Source organism: Lytechinus variegatus, chromosome 8 (genome assembly GCF_018143015.1).
Source record: "Lytechinus variegatus isolate NC3 chromosome 8, Lvar_3.0, whole genome shotgun sequence".
In the NCBI taxonomy this organism is placed as follows: Eukaryota; Metazoa; Echinodermata; class Echinoidea; order Temnopleuroida; family Toxopneustidae; genus Lytechinus; species Lytechinus variegatus.
This window is the reverse complement of record NC_054747.1, coordinates 42,102,085-42,118,980: the sequence shown is the minus strand read 5'-3', so window position 1 is coordinate 42,118,980 and position 16,896 is coordinate 42,102,085. Positions and strand designations below refer to the sequence as shown.

The following is a 16,896-nucleotide window of genomic DNA, read 5'->3' as shown; positions in this document are numbered from 1 at the left end:
CAGTCGCAATTTTTATGTTTCCTGAGTTGTATCTTTACGTTGTTTTAGTCACCAAATCAATCTCACATATTTGGAATGAAGTCTTCAATATTTACCAAGTTTTTGATAAATCTATGAGAAGAGTGGAGAATTTGTTCTTTTTGGTGTATTTGAAAACTCACTGCGGTGAGTTCTATCATCGGGTCTGGGGTCGGCTACTATATCGGGTACGTCCATGCATGCAGCCATTACTTTTATGGGATCATCCGGGACAGCTCAAGGTCGGGGACGTCGCAACACAGAAATTCATCGATGTGTCGCAGAAATATCGACGGCACGATCACCGGCAAGAGTTTGAACCTTGTTTCCAAACCAGGGGCCCCACCCTACCGCGAACTGATAATCATGTTTCATGTGACACTACTTATTAGTCGCTTTATAGCTATCATTTTTTTTTGGCCTTCGCCAGGGTGAAAAACGGACACGTGAGTCCGTAATTAGGTAAAATGCTTGTTCACTTTTACTTCTTTATTGGGTAAACTTTTAGGAGTGTGAGTGTATCAACCAACGACATTGGACTGATTGAATTTTGCGCTTATGCTCTTATCAACATCATGAAGAAACTAATATCAAATTCCCAATATCAAAATTAGTAAAGTTCCTCACCAGGATCTGAGCAGATGGATGGTAAAGCAGATCGCCCATCAACGAAGAGGGCGCCGTTTACATCCTGGTAGGCTGGACCACCGAAGTTGATAGCGAACTGGACACCAGGTAGTTGCTTCATGACCCGACAGGGTGAACCCTCTAACTCGATAGTCACATCTCTTCTCTCTGGAGATAGAGGGGAATGGGTGAGAAAGAATTTAACTTATTCATTTCCGACTAGTATACAGGATAAGGTGGACCCTGTAACACAAGAGTTAGCGATCAATCGTTCATTTGAAAGAAAAAATCTGATTGGTTCCTACTCAATCTACTCAGCAAGATGTGTATGCAATGATGATCTTGATTGGTCTTTCATTTCGTTATAAGTCGCTTATCTTTGTGTACGGGGAATATATCAACATAGGCAATCCAAAAATCAAAACATCTCAAACATTCACCAATAAAGAGACAGTACATCACAATATATATTTTGCACTTTGTCGACTTGTTTGTCAAAAAGGTCACGACGTTATGAGAGTAATGTTCCGGTTTACCAAATGATTTACAATAAATACGTTTCAGTAACTGTGGGATGATTCATAAAGTTGTTCGTAAGTAACGAATGACTTTACGAACAACTAGTGATATCTTTCTGGATGTTATTTTATATTTATCATTCATTAATATGTTGCACAAGAGAGTATCACCAGACGTTCGTAACATACGAGCATTTTATTTTCTTAACACCCACCAGGTCATCCCAAGCATATATTTTAACATACCTTGTAACATACCTTGTTGCGGGCGTAAAGTTTTACCTATGAAAACTTGTTTGCCCCTCTCCTCCTTCCAATTTCTTGATTTCTTGATTTCATAAAGTCAGTATAGTGGAACAAAACTGGAACTAGTTGTATGGCAATGTAATTATCGATACTTTCGCTTACCTTTATTTTTCAAATTAACACTGGCTCTAAAGACGTACACGCCCTTCCCCTCTTTGATCTCATTTGAAACGTCTTTTTGGAAGGTAAACCTCCCCGACTTTTCCTCCAACTCGGATTCATGTACGACCACGGCAGTATGGTTGCCAGACTCAATCTTGATGTCAACTCTTCTATCGGTCCAGACGTTCAAGCAGCCATCAATGATGGAGAGATGACCACGCAGCGGGGTGTCAGCTCCTGTAGCGATGCAGTCGCTCTGAAGGCACCTAGTTTCAACATCTTCAAGGTCCTCCGGTGCATTTGAGAAGAAGGCATACCGGCAAGGGCCAGTCAGGTCCGGTTTCAGCCTCACCGCCAACTTCCCTATCTTCTTACTCACCAACCAAAGGGCTGGGGTCGACAGTGACGGATCATCAGTGCTTTCTGCGATGTAGTACACACCCACCTTGTTCACCATTGGTGCCACAAAGTACAGAGCCGATGTGACAAGGTTGGTGTCAGGGTTAGACCTGGAGCATAGTAAGAACATTGCTCGGCCATAGTGAGTTCGGATCTTGGGTACAAGAGTTGTGCTGTGCTCGCCGTTGTAGGTTTGAGTGAAAAATACCTTGCCACAAGGCGAGGTGTCGGGTGTATCCTCGGCATAACTTCGGTTGCATAGGAAAACAAAGTGGCTATCTGGAGGGCCTTCGATCTTGAAAAAGCCGTCCTGGTTAATGTCGAACTTCCAGTTGTTTTTCATCTCATTCGGTCCACATTTCCCAGCTGGAACAGCATCAAGCTTCCAACAATCCCCAATCCTCTGGACCTCTACCATATAGCAGCAGGCGACGGGGGTGCTTTCATCAGACCTAGACGTGCTACATCCCACAAGAACGGACACAGTGTACTCAACGGTATCACTAAGGTGGACAAAACCAAGCTCCTGGAGGCTTACATCAAGGTTACCTTCTGGTGAACACTCTCTTTGTGGGAAGCGTCCTCCACGGGTAAAGATAGCCTGGTTGGAAAACAAAGTAACATCGTGTCTACCATCTCTCATCTTCATGATCAAATCCCCGTCGTGATTTGTTTGGAGGTCACGTGCGATTGAAGCCGCAAAGCGTCCGTTGTCCCTGGCTGCAGGTATACCTAACCTTGACGTCACAATCAGCTTGGTGTTGAACGTATTCGAGTTGAAACCGGATTGAACTAGACTCAACTGACTCTGGGTGGTCGACTGACGTTGCCGGGTATGAAGCAGGATAGCTGAAGCACCACCATGACCAGCGTTCATGTTGTAAGGCAGATGTTTCTCTCTTGGAAAGACACCATCATTAAACTCCTCCAAGGAGATTGTTGGTGGTGATTCTGAAAGTGAAATAAAACGTTGAACAAAGTTGATTAGCAGTGGCGGGTTACATGCGTGAGCTGGAGGTCCCGAATTTCCTTAAAATTAGAATTTTTATTGTGGCATTCCATACTGGATCCAAGGCTACTTGCACGGTGCATACTCATTTTAACTGTTTATAAGTGAAATTTCAAACTACCTCACCATGGCACCTCGCACAGAATGTTTTCATACCGATATAGCTTTGAAGCTGCTGGAAGGGATTACTCTTCGAGGTTCAGTACAAGAGTCGAAAAGTTTGTAGCAATGTAGATCTTGTTTTGTTTTCTTATCAGTTATGAATGTAAAAAGGGAGTAGCCTAGATAGGCCAATGGCTATTTGTTACTCCCTCACATCCCATTCATATACTTCATGTTTTGTTTTCACTTGTTATTTTGTCTAATAATGTACAACTGTCATTTTGTTTACTCTATTAGATTAACTCACTATATATTGTACCCTGTGTTTTAGAGATGTGAAATAAATGAATTTGAATATGAATATTGTAGCAAAAAAAAAGAAATAAGACAAAATTATATGAGTCTAGAACGTATACATTTATAATTTCTGGAAAGATAAACTTACGTGAATAATCTTGCATCGTGATTCTAGGCACTCGCCTCCCGAGTACAGACCTGTCAGAGACCTAATCCTCAAGCTCCTGTTTGGGAAACCATTCAGAGAAATACAATCCGTCAAATAATCTTTGAATTAACCATGGAATCACCTCACTATCCTTTTTTTTTGGGGGGGGGGGTTATTCTTTGAGAGAGTATTTATCTCATTTAAATACTAGAGGGTTCTATTCTTATATTTAATTGTTGGAAAAAAAGTTTGATTAATCCCTGAACATTGTTGTACATACCGTGATTTGGAAATCTCATTACAAATATTGTTAAAATAGTGTGCAAAAATAAAATACTATATGATGCTAATAATAAAAAAAAATTATAGTCACAATTCCCCTATGAACAAAGTTTCTGTTATCTTTTCCCCTCGTTTTTATTTCTTTGTTACCAAATATGTTCCTTATTTTACTTGTTTTTATCCATGATAAACTACCCTCTTTCACTTTATTCTATTCCCTTTTTATAAACCTTTCTCCTTAATTTTCCTCCTTTAGTTTTGGGCACAATAGGAAACCGATTTGATGACATTTATAAGAAATGAAAGCCAGGGGAGCGTTTCATGAAAGGACTTGTCCGACGTTTTATCCGACAAGTCCTGTTTTATCCGACAGTTACTATAGTAACAGTGCTTCTCAACCAATCAGAATCCAGGAAAGTTGTCAGATCTGACAACTTGTCAGACAAAAATATTGATGAAACGCCCCCCAGAATTAGCAAGAGATGGTGATACATAATGAACCTTTTATCACTATTCTCTTTCCCCATTAGAAAGTCAGCTAATTGGGCGCTATGAGACTTAAAAGTATTGTTTAACTTTGTGAGCAGCCGATTTAAAAAATTCTCAAACCAAGGTGAAACATGTGTACAAGTGCATGTATTCAAACTAATAAACCCTGAAAACAGCCATTATTGAGAATGAAAAGCTAAAACTACAAGGCAAACCCCGATTTTGTAAATGTGAGTCTTATATAACCTAAATAGTACACATAAGTGTATGGGATGAAATTAAGATGGTGTTTCCGGTCACTTTATATTTCAATTTTTGAAGCACTAAATAATTATTTTCGAACGCAATTTTTTCTGGGCTTCATTTTTGTAGCATATCACAGACACAGGTGATAACTGTGACCTTCTAGCTCAGATATTTTAAAAGTCAAACCAATGTTAACCAATCACTTTAACAGAATACCAAATTATCATAACTACTCAAGCCTTCGCGTGGTCATAACACCCTTATCACCCACTTTTGTTTTTATAATCTGCATTATACAATATTTCATTTTTTTTACAGATTTGCCAAGAAGGACCAACTTGACTGAACCATATAGTATTAAACAGTGCTAATTCCACATGTTCAAGGGGGATAAGTCGTTGTCTCACTTGACGAGGAGAAAATCAAACGTTTAAATATGTCATATTATATTTAATACAAAAGAAATAGTGAGTGAATGACGTCATCAGTCTCCTCATTTGCATACCGATCAGGATGTGCATATAACTTTTTTGTTAAATTAAGCAAAACTTAAACAATAAAAAAATATCACAACTTTCCAATCTTACATCCTATTTTTCGATGAAATTTTCATTATAATGTTTGTTTGATGTTCCTCTTTTTACTGAAATTTACTTTTTGTTTGCGTGGGCTTGTCCTTTAAACATCATAAATCTTTGCAATCTTAGTTTTCGCACAAAGAATGAATAGTTCACATTCAAATTCTAACGATCAATTATGGAAGGCAAATAAATGTTCGTAACCACGGTAACGAATCGCACGATAATAATAATAATAATAGCCAATTTTTATAAAGCGCTTTTCCAAGAATAGCCAAAAGCGCGTTACAGCATATTATTACCCCGGTCATTGGATTCATTTCAATCCCGCACGAAAAGTGCACAATTTCCACTCCCTGGGGAGCATTCTTTGCATTCATCGCAGCCTCAATATGGCGCTGGCAAAATCAAACATACAGTATCTTTCGGATCCTACCGGGTACCCATTTAGCACCTGGGTCGAGAGTGGCAAAGTGTGGATTAAGGCCTTGCCAAAGGACGCTAGACCATGTAGACCGCGGTGGGATTCGAACACACGGCCCTCTGTTTACAAGGCGAGAGTCAGAACCACTACACCACGGCTCTTAATGGGAATAAGGCATATACGCTTTAACAATTTGTTTGATATCCAAATCATCACCATTGTTAAAAAGTATTGAACATATCCGGCAGTATAACCAAACTGTCATTAGTCTACACAACGAAAAACCAAAGCGAGTATCGGTGGACCGAAATGATATGGGACGAAGCCAGGATGGTATGAGACGGTGCAAGAATGAAACCTCACACGCCTAAGCTAACGGATAAAACCATTTTGAATAAGCACCTACGGTCGAGGGAATCAATTATTTTTCGACCGAGTATCCCACTGAATCATAACCCCACCCCATCCCCCCTCCCCCCTCCCTATTAATAATGACGCCAACAATTACGATTATGTGACCAGCCACCCAAAAAGCAACTCTAAGTCGGCTAAAAAGAAGTTTGAGATTGTTATTGACAACATGATTGAGTTTGTAAAAGCACAACCTAATATCTGACTTGTCAAACTTGATCAACAATTGTGGCTGCCTCCCTTTATCCTTGATAAACGAACGGAATTTCGGTTAAATACTCTCACCCCAACAGAGATAAAGTATATTCACAGACTTTGGTGTGGCTTAGTGGAACTCTATCAATTCGTCATCCCACGGTCCAAATTCTGAGGTAAAATATATTCGGAGGCTTTAAAGCAAGTACAGTAGCATTGAGAAACATAATGACAGTCGACTGGTGTTCGTCCCCCTCCCCCCACCCCTCTCTCTTCTATTCTATTCTCTTCTATCTCTAACAAGAACTGCCGTACCTTGGCCTTTTACAGCCATATTGTACCAACACCCACAAAAAAAAGTGAGTCACCTTGACTCACTTTGGCGAGTCACCAGTTTGTCCGTATAGCGAAACACTTTTACGAATATGTGAGTCACCATGACTCATTAAAGATGAGTCTGATCAGAGAAGACTCATTTTTAATGCATCATAGTGACTCATCTTTGCCTTGCAGACTCATTTTTGATGAGTCATGGTGACTCACATAATCTAAAGACTCACTTCAAATGAGTCACCTGACTCATTTTAAGTGAGTCATTAAGACGCAGACTCATTTTTAATGAGTCATGGTGACTCATACAATCTCAAGACTCACTTTAAATGAGTCACATTGACTCGTTTGAAGTGAGTCAGTAAGACTCAGACTCGTTTGGAATGAGTCACGGTGACTCATGTGATCCTTCTAGTGTGTCGTTATACGGACAAACCAGTGACTCATCAATGATGAGTCAGGGTGACTCACTTTTTGCCTAGGTGAGTCACATGACTCAGATGGTTTTACTTAAATGAGTCATTACTTCTGTTCGTAGATCAAGCCTCTTGACTCACTTCATGTATGAAGAAGTGAGTCAAGGCGACTCAACTGAAAATGAGTCAAATACATATGATAATTAAACCAAAAGGGTGTAAAATGATGCCAAATAAAATAAATGGTCTGTTGTCATCATAGGGGCTTTTCCAAAAATGATTAATAACATTTTCCAAGTAAACATAGATCATCAGCAAAATTGAATGGATCAGGAAGTCTCTTTGCATGCTTTAGAAAAGCCGATTATGATGGACCTACAACCAACAGATCAATAGCCTAATGCTAACTTAACAGACACATCACAATCAGTTAAAGCAAAAGAACTAGAATGTATAAATGCATTGTACATGCCATCTGATTTATTTCCTCTCAACAATAAATCTCCGGAGTCACCACCAATATTACCAAAACAAAAGTGACCATTATGCATCAGTGATGTAACCACAACAGACAGAAATGTGTCTCATGGGATAAATGTTTAAGAGTTTACTTGAAAAATAATTATGGTTGCTGTGCATTTCTTTCTATAATAAAATCTATTCTCAAGCATAGAATCCAGTCACCAAACATGTAAATAAGTGCACTGCTACCTCTCATCAAATAAAAAATAAAACTCTCAAGAGAGAGTGATAGACTTTATAACTGATTGGCAACATGGTTTAACCGACTAAACAAAGATAAAGCTGTCACAAAACGTCTATGAAATTGGAGAGAGTGTGATAATGATAGTCCATTATTTCTCACAGTAATTATCCTTAATAACTTTTTTTTTACCCTGATACAACAATGTTTCGACCTCGTTATAATGAGATTCCACTGTAATTCAAATATCGAACTTCACAAAAATCTCTTCCCAAATCGTACATTTTTTACAGTAACATTTCTTCACTGAAATTGAAACAATTCATAATTCATTGAAATTCATAATTCACTGAAATTCATAATTCACTGGAATTGAAACAATTCAATGAAATCATAATTTTTTTATAGTATCATTTCTTTACTGAAATTGAAACAATTCATAATTCACTGAAATTCATAATTTACTGAATTTGAAACAATTCACTATACGTGAAACCTTCAAACATGAATTCCTAAGACTCTGCTTACAACACAATACCATTGTTTTGGTACTTCAAAACCAATAACAGCTTTCCAGAAACCTTCTAAAATTCAGAAATTTTTCAAACTTAAGCATACGTACAAACACAATTTAAATTTAAGAATCCCCATGCATGACAAGGGAATCCCCCAAATGTCAATTTTTGCTGTAGGAAAACCCACAAAAATATTTTACTACTAATAGTACAAAAAACAATTTCAAAATGTGCAATTTGGATACTCAATTAATTTGTAAAGCACTTCGCAGAATTCACCATTCTTAATACCATTTCTCTCACTGTGAAGCCCTGGTATTTTCCGCAAAATCTGCCTCCTATAGCAGCTGTATCTTCAAGCAGATACTGACCTTTTCTATTTAAATATTTTTGTGCAATTTTTTTTAAAGGGAATGATGAGTGTGGTGATTGGGCTATTAAGTAATACCTTTGACATGCTTGGAAGTGTGCAGATTGGCTTAAAATTAATGACAGTGCTTTGTCAAATTTATAAAATTAGTTTCAAATCAGTTGCATGTGCTTACCATCTCAATAAATGTAAACATTGAGAATTGTTTCCATCATGTACTGATGTTGGAAGCCATAATCTTGAAAAGTGCCTTTGTATAATTCTTGGAATTAAATACTAAGTTGCTTGAAACTTACAAACTAACTAAAATTCCATAGAGAACCTTTAAAATGTTGTAATTTTTCAAATTTGTGGTGTTAAACTTATTTACATGTACAGTAACAAAATGTGTACAAAAATCAAAAAGTAGAATATTAATAGCTTAGTCTTCAATTCCCCCTCCCCCCCAAAAAAAAATTGTTGACCATCTGATCTGTAAAAATTTTGGGTCCAAATATCTTTTCTTTTTGTGTGTGCAAAATCCTATTTTATCTGTGACAAAAATTTCATTAAGCATTTATACGTAATTCTTGGGATATGAAAAGATTTCCAATTCAAGGGCCACTGAAATTTGTACTGAAGCAAAGCGAAATAATGCACATACTTGATGTCTAAATTCACGGTCAACCTGTCGTATCTATTTCAATCTATTTTGCACATAAAAGACAGATACAACACCTAAGGTGATTGCACGTAGAGAAAGTGTGGTCAGATGTGTTGCAGTAGCATCACCCAAGTAATTAATTTTTCTTAAACTGAAGAACTACTGGCATCAGCATTTCGGACAGCATTTAAGTCATACAGGCTTCTTACGACCTTGGATGAGGGTTGAGATGTGGAATCTATGTGCATCAGAATCTTCTGCATGAATGTGAGGGTGTTACCCATCTTGGGGGTGTATGATCAGATGAATACATAATGGGCCAACATAAGCAGAGAGACTGCTGACATGAGGTAGGTGGTTTTCTCGCAGATGACTTCATTCTCTGCTGTAATATAGGATGATTGCAGAATTTCCGTGAATTTTTCATGATCACTGCTCAGAGTCAGACCTGCACTGTCGGGCTTAGTTTTGTAGATGATTTTGGCGATTGTTCCGTTTTTTATCCTAAAAAAGGGAAACATAAGTGAGAAATGCTGATTAGTTTATTTCTGGTAAGGTACACAGGGCAAATTGGTTGATCCTAGTGAAAATGATAACTTCAAGGTTATGCTAATACATATACTGCTAACTGTACTGTAGTCCAAGATGTATGATATTAAATGAAACACTATAGTATTTATTTTTATACTTTACAAATTGTAGCCTAAAGAACCGCAAGACTTACAAAATTGTAACTGTAATAAAGAATTTCTTAGCCATGGTTGAGTAAGTGTTCACTATGAATTATCATCCAAGCTCTATCAAATTACATGGATGGAAATGAATAATAAATTGGACTCAGAGTTGAGAAATGTACTACTTTCTTAAAAACACCAAAACATCAAGTTGAACAGTTTGTATAGCCATCAAATCATTTATATACAAGTGGAACGCCTCTGGCAGTCTCGCCTGCATTACTCAGTTCAATATAGCAGCATTGCTGACTTTGATGGTCAAAGTTCATTAAAGGAAAAGTCCACCCCAACAAAAACACTGACATGGCAACACACCTGGCTCATGACATACTCCATTGAAAGTGCTTTTGTTGTTTTTTGGAAGCCCCCCAGTTATGGCCGCCACAAATTACAGTGAGGTGAAGTCGAATTCACCTATACTTTTCTTAAGCCACTTTAAAAATTTCTAAGTGCCTTTTAAATCTGCAACTTTCAATTAGAATAATATTAGCAATGAATTAATTTTTTTTTTTTGGGGGGGGGGTGAAAATTAAGATATAGGACCTACTCTTCACTTTAAACCCCTATGAATTAAACCCTGGTGAGATATTGGTTTATAGGCTTCAGGAGGATGTTCTCAATTTATGTATCAACTCTGGAGATAATTTGAGATTCAATAAATCAATTTTCACCAAAATTATACTGATGTGTAATCTTCTTTACATTGATGCTAAACAAAAGTTAGCAATCAAAATACTTAATCAAATGGGCAAAATCTAATCCCTTATTCTCATAAGTAGAATTCTATGGTAGGCAATGTTCTTTTCTTAATCTTTCGAAGGTTAGGATCTTACTGTGATAGTGAGTTATACATCATTTCAAAACTTATTAGAATTTCCTGTGTTAAAAGAGAGATTAAATCCAATATCTATTTCTTCTGACTTTTTAAGAGTTTTGTGGTGCCAGGTCTCATATGGCCTGTCAGTTGAGCTATCTAAATGGACATGCCTGCGACAGCTTCACTCACTCAAAATTCTGCTGATATTTTTATAAACCTTAAATGAATTTTAAGCATCAAACTTACCTGGCTATGCTGACAAAGCAATGCCTTCTCTCGAAAAATAGTAGGAATCAACAGAAGTGCTCCACATGATTTGATCACTGCAAAGAAAAAAAAATGAAGACTGAACTCAAGCAATGTAAATCGAACTCCAGAATATCAGTATTTTTGTGGTTGTCCATTCAGAAATATTAAAAATATACAGTATACAATATACATTTTGACCAACTGGCCTGGGTCATCCTTCTTTAACCATTTGAATTGCACATCAGGTATAAATAGAAGAGTACACTTTGGAGCCATGTAATTATTGTCTTTCTCTCTCTTGAAATTAAAATGGGGTATATGGATTTGGGGCTGGTAAAACTCGGGCGGGGGGGGGGGGGGGGGCAAGTACAGTAACTCTTTAACCATTTTCAAAGTTTTCCTCCCAAGAATGAAATTATTGCAAACCCACTCCTTATCAAACATCTCAATAACATACTTTTCCTGGTGTCTTCATTTTCTGCTGCTGCAGCCAAGATCCGGTTTTGGAGCTCCAAACCTTGCTTGGGAGTCTTACATATCTCTAGTCATGGATCAGCATATTAAAATGTCCTGCTTCCAACTTCTGCTTAATTGGGTCCTCTGACAGTCTCTCAAACTCTTTCAACATCAAATGAAAATAATAAACAGGGAATTTAAACAGGGCAGTCTTATGTTTCTCTGCGTGAAAAAAAAGAAAAAGAATAGGTGTGTAAAAATTGGCTCAATCAAGAATAATTTTGAAGACCATGTGCAAATCTCTACACTCTTGATAAAATGACCCAACTGACTCCAGTCTTTCTTTGTCTCCACGAGTTGGAATCACTTTCATTCTATATATACAATGATCAATGTATTGAATTCATATGGAAATTTATTAGTGAACAATTACATACAGTTCTTGAAATGGGCCTATCACTTAACCCATTCACAAAGATAAGTTTTTGCATATGAGATGCTCAGTGAAATTGTCCCTTACTTGTCAGCAAGAACAAAAATTCTAGTAAGAACGAAGAGTAAATATTTTGCTCTTGTAAATTTTAGCACTTTGCAAATTTTGATCTCCTTTAATAATTTTAAGCCTGTACACGCTATTTACTGCATGGAGTGTGAAATGGTAGGACCTTTAGATTCTTCTCGATCAACAGACATGATATGATTGAGATCAGATAAAGATTAAAATTTCAAACTTTCTAAATAGTATGTTTTTACACAATTTATGGATTATTTCAAAGATGGATACTAATAAACTAGGTTAAAATACAGAATGTGATTGCATGATCATAGAAATGTGAACATACCCATTTCTATAAAACTTATAGCTCCAATTCTAGTTAACCCTAACTAGGCGTTTTTTTTTTGGCTATTCTGTGGCCGGAGGGGGGGGGGTTGATTCAACCCTCCGGCCTGTTTAGGGTTAAGCATGGACTTGCTTATTGCAAGAATAGACCCTTGTTACACGAAAATCTAATGGTAGATTCTTGTTCATAAATGAAGTTTCTTGATCTGTATTTACGCTGATTTGAACTTACCTCATCTTCACGGAAAAGGTAAGGGTACATATCCTTCAAGTAGGATTCAGTCCAGTTGCTGTTGATGATACCCTTGCGCCTATGGGCTAAAGTTAGTAGATTGTCTTTCATCAAGCTGTCCTGTCTTGTTTTTCTGGATTCATTCTGAAGCATCTTGATGTGAGCATTGATCGTTTCTTCATCCTCACCTTCTTGGGATGCAGGAAGGTACTTTCTTTATGCCATACATGTGTTTGCCTGCAGCTTTGTCTGGTTTGGGTGTAGTCCCCTTTTTTTGCTTCCATTTGTCCTAATGGATTATCACGTTCATGACACTTCCTGCAATTCCTGAATCTGTTGCGTAGTGACTTCTTCCAGTAGCCCTGTAAAAAAATTATAAAATTATAAAAAACAAATAAAATGTGCAAAAAAGAAAAAATGAATTGGAAATATTCTTAATGTTACTTTGATGGGATAAATGTGACACATGCTTTAGATCTATAGTGACTGCATTTCCAAGTTAATAAAAACAAAAACCACATCCATTCAAGATGGGGGCTCACATCTCAACATTATCTAATAAAATTATTTATCTTAATTATTGTTGGGAAAGGGGCACTTATCAAATTAAAACCACCTCAGTAGACCAGGAATAGGTCCTACAGTACACCTCTACATTTTTCTGTGAGAAGGAAATGCTTGTAGTCTAGACTCACCCAAGGGTTCATTATATGCCTGCCTGTGGGGAATCTAGGACTATATGGTATGCCAATGCTGTACACAGCACACAATGTAAAAAATCATTAAAATATCACTTTTGTGACCATAATAATAATTTCTGTACAGTTGCAATTTATTTTTCATTAGTAGCTTGGGGGTAATTTTTGTATTCACCAGAGCACTTGAAACTTAAATTTTGGGCATATTTTTGTGTACGCCCTCTATTAGTGGAAAAATAAAGGCAAGACAATTGTAGTTTTTCAATCTCTATTTTTAATTAAGAAAAATTAATTTAAAGAATCAAATTTAATTAAGAGACAAGTTACATGTATATGATAAATAGCTGTAATGGAACCTAACATTGTCAAAAAATTAAACATTTGTCCCAAAGAAAAGGAGAAAATAGGCCAAACATTGCCAACCTTATTTCACCACACAGGGGGCTGTAACACTAACAGAGAACATGGTTATATCATAACCTTGTTCACAGAATGAGTGGTCTAGATTTGATCTACCTGACAAAAAACATACGGATATGTGAACATTTTGAACTCAGATTATATCGATAGGCAAGTGACAAATAATAGTAAGTGCCAGACCTATCATCCAATAAGAGCAAGAATTGAAAAATACAAGAACTTGTTCTTCTCAGTACCGGTACCATCATCAATCATATGGAACCACCTGATTGACATCGAATAAACTCGCCATCGACAAACTCATTCAAGAATGCCATCGAAAAGACCTAAGTTCTAATCATCCCTTCGCCCTCCCTCAAGCTCACCCGATCTCAGGCTCATCCGATGCGTTCATGCCAGGAGGGCCCTGCATCGTACACATCCAGATCCAGATTATAGGCCTAACTGTTAGATGTGGTAATCTGTTTCGTAGGATCGGGGGTCAGGTGTCCGGACATTTTATATTTTTGAAGCCTCCTTTTTTTTTTGTCTTTTGATTAGCCTACCCTAAAAATATGAATTCAATAGTTGTAATCATCTTCTATTTTGTTCTCTATAATATTTCCTACATTTTGTACTAAAAATTGATGAAACTTCGCCTGCAAATTTCTTTGACTTGCTAAAGTCCGGACACACAACCTGTCCGAACACACAACAATACATATCTACACTCAATTAAACAGACGCGCAGCGGAGCTACACTGTACTACAGCCCTACAGTACAGCCATATAGCACACACACATACACGCATCCGTCTGGTGCTGGTGCACGTAATCCCGCACGTAATCCTCTCAAAGTTCCACAAATCATCACCTAAATTGAGAATCAATTATTCATGTTCACCAAATTTCCTCTCATTCTCTTCAGCAAATTAATTTCTCAGCGGCCTACAGGTGAAATGAACAAAATTATTCTCAAAACTGCAGGATTAAAACGATTTTACTCACAGTATTCTCTTGATCCAATTCAGCAATGGCGACGTCAAACGGGAATGTTCGCGCGATGGTTGACGTCATAGCGTAAGTAGCGCATGCGCGCACGGCTTTATTCTTGACTCATTTTTTTTTGTAAATGAGTCAATCGCCGATCTTGACTCATTTTTTACAACTATGTGAGTCAGTCGGAGCATTCTGCAAGTGAGTCATTTCGTTATTGACTCACTTGTTAATTACAGATGAGTCAACTAAGACTCATTTAATTTTGTTAGTGAGTCAAGTTTCGCCTGACTCACAAATATTATACATAAATGAGTCACATGACTCACTTTTATCTGTGGGTGAAGGTTTCAAATGAAATGGTGTAACAGCAAATAAAATCACTTTGAACACGGGTTAAAAACCGCCAGCAAAAAGTATGTCAGGCATGCACTTTGCAATTGTGTAAACAGATGATTCCCGTATGACTCCGCAGAGTAGGTCATATATAAAGGGAAATACGTTATTGTAATGATAATTACTTTTACTTTTTTATCTAGTCTGGTTATATGTGTAGTATATAATTCGGAGGCATGCGAAAATAAACTATGCAACATGTCCTGTAATCCGACTCAAATTCACTGGACTGGGCATGTGCGGGCACTCATCTGGCATATATAATAATGAATACATGTAGCAATATTCTTTCGACCTTATTCAAAATTTTCATTTGCCGCGAACGATCGGAAGAATGTTAAAAGCTGGTTTCAATAAAAAGTCAAATTCTTACTTTTTTAATAATTAAAGGTAAATTGATATAATCTGGGGAATAATAGTGCTTCGTTACTGATGTCTTGTCATGCATTTAAATTTCATTTATTTGATTAATATCAAAGATAGAAAATCGATACAAATGGATATTCGTAAAATTTCACTCCTCAGATTTCTTCACTGAAACTGGCGGCTTGGAAGGCGGACGTCAAAATGTCTTTACTGAAGTTCTTTTTTTGTGCTTCTTTAGAAATGAACAGCTGCTTGAATACATCCGTTGCTTATCAGTCATACCATCTTCTTGGTTTTGGGGTGGTTGGTCACATATTAACTAAATTTAGATGTCATATTTGTCGATATGTGTAGATATATGTATATAATGAGATGAGGCGAGGCCAACTCAACAGATGACGCAGGACACCATTTAATTGCATTTCTGGTGTCCTGCGTCATCTGTTGAGTTGGCCTCGCCTCATCTCATTATTAATATTCACAACTCAACAACGATTGGTATAAGTAAACTTATCATCACTATATATATATATATATATATATATATATATATATATATATATATATATATGTACCAATCGATTTGATCATTGTTTATAATATATGTGTGAAGAGTAGAATAGAATCAAGGATGAAGCAAATATATATATATATATATATATATATATATATTATATATATATATATATAAATAGAAGACTTAATAGAATATAATATATATATTGTCATGGGGAAAAACATATTGATGATACATTCCTCTGGCTCGCCGCTCGACCCTTTATACCCGCCAAAGAACTTCAAGATATTTGATCGTCAAAGTCAATTAGCAGTTCATTCAACGGGAAGTAAAGCATTTGTCCCTCACTCCCTGAATATATAGCCTACCCGAGCAGACACATATTAGTACAACAGTATTCTATAGTAATATTCATGTACGTGACGAATATAAATGGTTTTGCTGCCATTATATGCCTAATAAAAAAATAAGCCTTTTTCTGGTCTTTTATATCCAGTAGTATTTGTATACACGATGGCTGCTGTCCTCTAATTATGACTAGTAATCATGGTAAAGTGCCAGTAAACCATCTGCGTGTGTGTGCTCTTTTGCAGATAATAAAAACGGGGAAAACATAATGGCGCAACTGCTTGTACTGAAATATTCATACAGATCGGATATACATATCCATTGACATGAAAACAATACTCACCCATACGGCTCGACTGTGACAAGATCCGTTCCCCTGTAGTTTCGGCTGAATTCTTATTCACCTCTCCGCTCAACCCTGTAAACACTCCCGTACAATATCATTTCCGCATTTCTCTAACCGATTCAGTGATTCTGTCGAATGACTGTTGATAATGAAAGGGCATGCCAATGAAAGTACAATGAGCGATCTTAAGATCGGCCTAATAGCGTACAATACAAAGTTCAGTTGTCATACTATACAGACGAGTTCATTTATTTACTCATAAAGTCCACAAATCCTGACGGGGTCGGGACAACTCGGCCCTCTGGACATCTCGGCCCTCGGTCCGAGTTGTCACTGGTTCACCCTGACGTACGTACGTGTTGAAGGGGTTTGA

The 16,896-nt window shown here is 37.1% G+C and overlaps 1 protein-coding gene across 1 annotated transcript in view; it reads right to left on the bottom strand.

The window, feature by feature from the left end:
• Window positions 1–16,674, bottom strand: part of LOC121420539 (TPR repeat-containing protein DDB_G0287407-like) — a 48,620-nt gene extending 31,946 nt beyond the window's left edge. The window contains exons 1-4 of the mRNA XM_041615214.1: window positions 16,521–16,674; window positions 3,527–3,602; window positions 1,572–2,921; window positions 646–813 (exon numbers count right to left, since the gene is read on the bottom strand). Coding sequence (XP_041471148.1) covers window positions 646–813; window positions 1,572–2,921; window positions 3,527–3,542 — 1,534 coding nt within the window. The 5' untranslated portion in view covers window positions 3,543–3,602; window positions 16,521–16,674. The remainder of the gene's footprint in view (window positions 1–645; window positions 814–1,571; window positions 2,922–3,526; window positions 3,603–16,520) is intronic.
• Between the last annotated feature and the right edge of the window lie 222 nt (window positions 16,675–16,896).